Source organism: Oryzias melastigma, linkage group LG1 (assembly GCF_002922805.2).
Source record: "Oryzias melastigma strain HK-1 linkage group LG1, ASM292280v2, whole genome shotgun sequence".
Taxonomy (NCBI): Eukaryota; Metazoa; Chordata; class Actinopteri; order Beloniformes; family Adrianichthyidae; genus Oryzias; species Oryzias melastigma.
In genome coordinates this window covers 935,381-941,318 of record NC_050512.1, presented here as the reverse complement: position 1 = coordinate 941,318, position 5,938 = coordinate 935,381, and the positions used below count along the sequence as shown (strand labels likewise).

Here is a 5,938-nt window from a genome sequence, read left to right as displayed (position 1 = left end):
GTCTACATTTCCTAATGTAGTGAGCATCAATGCATGCTAGTTTTTCGCAGACTTGTGGGAACCTTTAGGGCACTCGATTGTGGAATTGTAGGTTCAGACGGCACTAGAAAATGGTGAATGCATTATATAGTGAGTAGTGAGGGGATTTGGGCGGAGCCCTGGTCTCTGTTCTGATGCCTTTTTTCTCCAAACTTTAATAGGCAGATGCTCCGAACACAACCATGATTCCTGAGAGTGATGCTGTGGGTGTGACCGTCGTCCTGATAACATGCACCTACCGTGGACAGGAGTTTATCCGAATCGGTTACTACGTCAACAATGAATACACAGATCAAGAGCTGCGGGAAAATCCACCTCTAAAGCCGAACTATTCTCAGGTAACATGAACAGAAAACTGTATGTGTGACGGTGACTTGTTTTTGTCAAAGTCTAAGACCAGGGGTGTCAAACTGTCGGCCCGCGGGCCATTTGCACCCCCCACCTTAATATAAAAGTTCAATGTCTACTAAGCAATATCTTCTGCATGTCCAGTTCAGCTTGCTTTATGTTTAAAACTTAGCATTTTTTATTGTCGTTGGATCGTCAGACAAGTCCTTAGCAACAGTTGCTAGCGTCGTTTACTCCTTTCACAGTAGTGCTGGGCGATATGGAAAAAAATGTGTATCACGATGGAAAATATTTTATATCACGATAAGATATATATCACGATATACAACAATAAAATATATTTTCAGCTATTCTCTGAAAATATTTCTGATGTCTTTTATGAAAAGTTGCAACAAACTTGCGCCTAAAAAATCTTAATTATGAAATAAACTTTACATTCTCTTATCCCAACTCTTTTTATTGTGACAGACGCTCTAGGAAAATACTTCATCATCACTAAATACAATTTTGCTTTGCTGTCATTTAACTTGACTAGAACTGTGAAACACAAAATGAACTTTTGGTCCTCTCTGCTCATAATAACACAAAAATTTGAGTGTTGATTTAAACATTTAGAATAAAATGACGTTTTACAGTGAAAAATGATAGACTTAAAAAAACAGCACAATTAGATTAATCCTAGGATCTCCATGTTCTCCACAGACAGTGGAAATGTTAAAAATGTCCAGAGTCTCTCTGTCTTTCTCTTATGTTGTGCGCGCGATATGACAGAGCGCTTCGTACCTGCACCCCACTGCGCTGTGTGCATGCGCTCAGGGCACCTTCACCCCCCCGCGTGCACGTATGCAAGCAGCACATTGACTGTATATAAGAACTGGACTGAGCAAGCCCCCCTACTTCCGTGTTCCATATAGGAAGTACCACTGGGTTGCAAAAAGGCCAAAGTCCCATTGACTTACATTGAGAAACAGACAGTTATTTCTCAGTCATTTTATATGTCAGAATAATCATTCTTCCTCTGCTGCTTTCTGCTTAACTTCTTTTTTCTAATCCTAATTTTTTCAAACTGTAACGTGTCAGCGCATGTGAAGAGACAAGCTGCAGCTGCGGCACACGCCCGAGGGGGGCCGTGTGCCACTCTGCAGCGACGTCACCCAAATGCTCCTTTTAGCAGGACTAAAATGAATAAATGTAAGTAAATCCCAAAGGACCGCTGACAGAATCAAATGTTAGAACGATTCTCCCTCAAAGGCTTCAACAATGACTTGTACAATTCTCCGGTGTTATTAAAGTAGAATCTGTTTACATCCTGCGGTCTCGTGGTCGAGGCGTGGAAAGAGGCGGACACTCACAATAAACTCACTCCAGATTGGTGACAGTACTTCCTATAGATCCATGACTCAGCTATGACTCACAAAGACTCAGACCAATCGCTGAAGATGGGTTCAGACGTTTACAATATGGCGATATCCGTTTCAGGAAGTGACGGTGAAAGCGGTGGCCTACTTTCACGAGGAGTGGAGGTAATGCATTTCCAATGTGGGACCTCATGGCTCAAGAGTATTTTTTATAGTCAATGAAGCAGCACCTTCAGTCCGTCGCGTGCATGTTTGCATGCAGCGGACCGCCACCCTTCCTACGGAGTGACTGTTCACGCGCGTCTTGAAGAGAAAAAAGTCAGAGAGAAAATAAAAGAGAGCATGACTCCCGGTAAGGAGTCAGAAGAGAAACGGTTATGAAGCTGCGTCGTCATCCATGGCTGTTGTCACGGTAGATTGGTAAAGTTGCGGTGAAAATAAAAAGTTGCAGGGTGCGCAACAAATTGTGCGAAGTCCTGGAGGGTCTGATAATGACATATTTGGTGTAATAATTGATCAAATTAGCTTAGCAACGATATCAACGATAGAGGAGAAATGGGACGATGGACACTTGTCTATCACCCGCACTATATATATCATCACATCACCCAGCACTAAGCACAGTGTGGTCAGACAAGTCCTTAGCAATTTATGTTAATCCACAAGTAATGCACAACAGTGATGAGATTTTTAAGTGGATTTATTTTAAACTAACACCAACTTTTATTTCTTTAATCTCAATGTTTATGGATTAGTAACTACAAAAACCTAGACTATTATGTATTAGCAGCAGGATTATTACATTTTACATAGAACTATTTAAAGTGATGGTGATATGGACACTTCAACTAGAGTTGTCAAACTAGGGGTTTATAGTGTGATTTTAAAGAACCACTCGTTACAACTGAGGTCTGCAGAAGAACATCTCTGAATACACAACAACCTTGATGCAGAAGAACCAGCAGCAGAACACACCAGGTATAACTGCTGTCAGCTACAGGAAACTGAGGCTACAATCCACACAGAGTCACCAAAACTGGACAACAGAAGATGGAAAAACGTTGTCTGGTCTGACGAGTCTCTATTTCTGCTACATTCAGATGGTAACAACAACAACAATAACATGAAAACATGGATCCATCCTGACTTGTATCAACAGTTCAGGCTGCTGGTGGTGCTGTCATGGTGTGGGGGAGATTTCATTGACACACTTTGGACCCATCAGTACCAACTGATCATGGTTCCAACCCCTCAGTCTACCTGAGTATTGTTCTGACCATGTCCATCCCTTTATGACCACAGTCTACCATCTTCTGATGCTACTCTCACCACGTCATGAAGCTGAATCATCTCAGACTGGTTTCTAGAACAATGAGTTCTCTGGACTCTAATGACCTCCACAGTCACCAGAACCCAATAGAACCTTTGGGATGTGGTGGAACAGGAGATTATCATCATGGATGTTCAGGCGACAAATCTGCAGCAACTGTGATGCTGTCATGTTGATATGGACCAAACTCTGAGGAATGTTTCCAGAACCTTTTTGAATCTATGACACCGAGGATGAAGGCAGTTCTGAAGACGAAGGGGGTCCAACCTGGAACTAGCTAGATCTACCTAATAAAGTGGCCTGTATGCCGGAGTATCAAAGCTTAAGTGGCAGAGATGGTTTAACAAGTTGAACTAGTCAAAGTAGATCATAAATCATACACTATGATGATGACATTCATTTGCTGGCTGAATGTGTGTGAAATAAATGTAAACAGATTGCCCAATCTGTTCAGAAAATGGACACTAAAGTACCTAAAGCAAATAGATGAGCTTTTTTATTTAGAAAAACTTCCTTTCACTTTGCAGATATCAACATAGATTCACTTCAAACCGTTCTAAAATCATTGAATTTCTAACCTGTTCAGGATGTATCAGATCTATACTAATGTTTAGAGACGGGAGGATGCTGACAATTCTTCTTTTAATCATTGCAGCTCCAGAGGAACATTTTGGCATCAAACCCTCGTGTCACGCGATTTCACATCAACTGGGACGGTTCAGCTGACAAGATGGAAGATACGGAGAATGTAGACCCGTCCCCTAAAGTGGGTGGGATGCTCCCCCCGTTCTGTAAGCCAGGAAAGATGCCACCTCTGGGATTGATGCCAGACAACTCCATGGATTGCATGTAGGAATCCAAGGAGCTTTAGGGCACGCACATCTCAAACAAACGTCCAGATAAGCAGGCTGTGGAGGTAAAGGAGAAGTAAGTGGACTTCCTGAAACAGCTGTGAGAACATTGTCTCTTCAGCTCACCAAAACAGGTTTCTGGTTTGTAGACACAGATGTCTCCCACAATTACCCAACTTTAATTCCTTTTTTCACAACTCTGATCCTTTTGTATTTATTCACTGTTTGTAATACAATTATTTGTTTTGTTTATTATGTTGAAGCAGTAATCTCCATTTCAGACTACATACAACCAAATGTGGTGCCTCTTTGTTGGGATTTAATATACTGCCTGTCTGTTAATCTGATGTTAGAGGTTGATTTCCTCTGTCATCCAGAGGTACTGCTTTAAGGTTTTCAACAGTTCTTCAAACTAGTCCAAATCAAAGGATGTTGTTTGTTGAATAAAACTCCACACATTTGGACAGGAGGGAAAGGTTTGCTGTATTACTGTGCTGTAAATACTGTTTCATATGGGAAAGCATTTTGTAATCACTGTCTATTCTCTGCCAGGGTGTTTGTGGCAGTGATGGAATAAAGGTTTTGACAGGGTGTTCTGGATCGTAACTGTCACACTCCTGCTCCCTCCATGGAAGGCATGCAGCAGCAGCAGCAGCAGCAGCATGCGCAGCGCTGAAAGTGTTTGGATTTTCCAGTGTCATTCATAAAAAAGGCCTCACTCCCTCGTATTCACTCTAGCTCTGTGTTTCTAGGTAACTGCAGAGCTAGAGGAGGGAACGATAGGCTCCTCCCATCCATCTGTTACCACTATAGCATCATCAATAGTAGTTTTGCTAAATTACCTATTGGGCAATAAAACCATTTGGCTTAAGATCAGACATTTAGGTTTGTTTTTGCTCTTTCATACATGTTTTATTACCAAAACATTCACTCACTCATCCAGATGATCAGAACCAGGAGTCCCAACCACCTGACCTGGCCACAGGTGTAACAAATCCAGATATACAGACTTGTTACGAACATCTGTGAGAGAATGGGTCGCTCTCTTGTAAACATTTTTCTACCAAAAATGTTTGACCACAGTGCATTCTGGTCTATGTTCCCCTGAGCATCAATGCACACTGGCTTTTCACAGAGAATTCTGGGAAATGTCGGCAGCACTACATAGTGAATAGTGAAGGAATTGAGACATAGCCTTTGTCTTTTTATGGTCATGATGAAAACAAAACAACGTCCAATCACAAGCTGCCTTCTTCCAGGTCAGCCCATTCCAACTGGCAGAAGGTGAATGAGTGAAGGATGTGTTCACCAAACATGTGATCATCACAGCTCTGCAAACCAAACCGGAATGCAGTAACTACGAAGAACAAAACCGTCTCCAGATGTAAAATGCAGGGTTGTGTTTAGCTGTTCTGTCAGACACATTTGGCTTTTATTGATTCAAATAAAAAGTGCCAGTTAAAAAGAATGTTTTGGAGAGAGAATTATATCTCCTCAAAGTGAATCATTTTTGGATGGAGATCATGTCGAGGAAAAACACGACCATAATGTTGCGCGTGCGTGTGTGTAGTTACATGAAAAAACGCACTGTGGGTGACACATGTAAGAAAAGGGCTTTATAAATAAGTTTGCTTTGAATCCGGATGTTATTGCAGAGAAATGCTCAAGTCTTGCCTGCAAAAACTGCCTCGCGCGCGCGCGCTGTGTTCTGACCAATGTTTCTAAAAATAGCTTGTTGCTGACGTCACATTCAGCCAGGCGTGTGTTGGTGTGTGTGTGGGGGTGTGTGTGTCTATTAGAGGTAGTCATTCATGTCAATCATTTACTGCACCCAGAACCCCCCAGACATTTGTTTTCCCCCCAAATCAAAGTCAGGCCGGAGGCTGTTTGTCGTCGGGAGGACAGTGATCCTTCACGGGCTCGTTGTTGTTGGATTACAGAATGACCAATCAGCGTCATTCCTTGTGCAACGCCTTCAAAAGCGCCCCAATCAGCAGGCTGAGCTGAGCTGT

General features: G+C 42.2%; 1 protein-coding gene across 1 annotated transcript in view; it reads left to right on the top strand.

The window, feature by feature from the left end:
* The window catches only part of LOC112137622 (histone chaperone asf1b-B), a 7,169-nt gene extending 2,651 nt beyond the window's left edge, over positions 1–4,518 (top strand). Inside the window, exons 3-4 of the mRNA XM_024260039.2 lie at positions 201–377; positions 3,731–4,518. Of these exons, the coding sequence (XP_024115807.1) occupies positions 201–377; positions 3,731–3,928 (375 nt within the window). The 3' untranslated portion in view covers positions 3,929–4,518. The remainder of the gene's footprint in view (positions 1–200; positions 378–3,730) is intronic.
* The last annotated feature ends 1,420 nt before the right edge of the window (positions 4,519–5,938 follow it).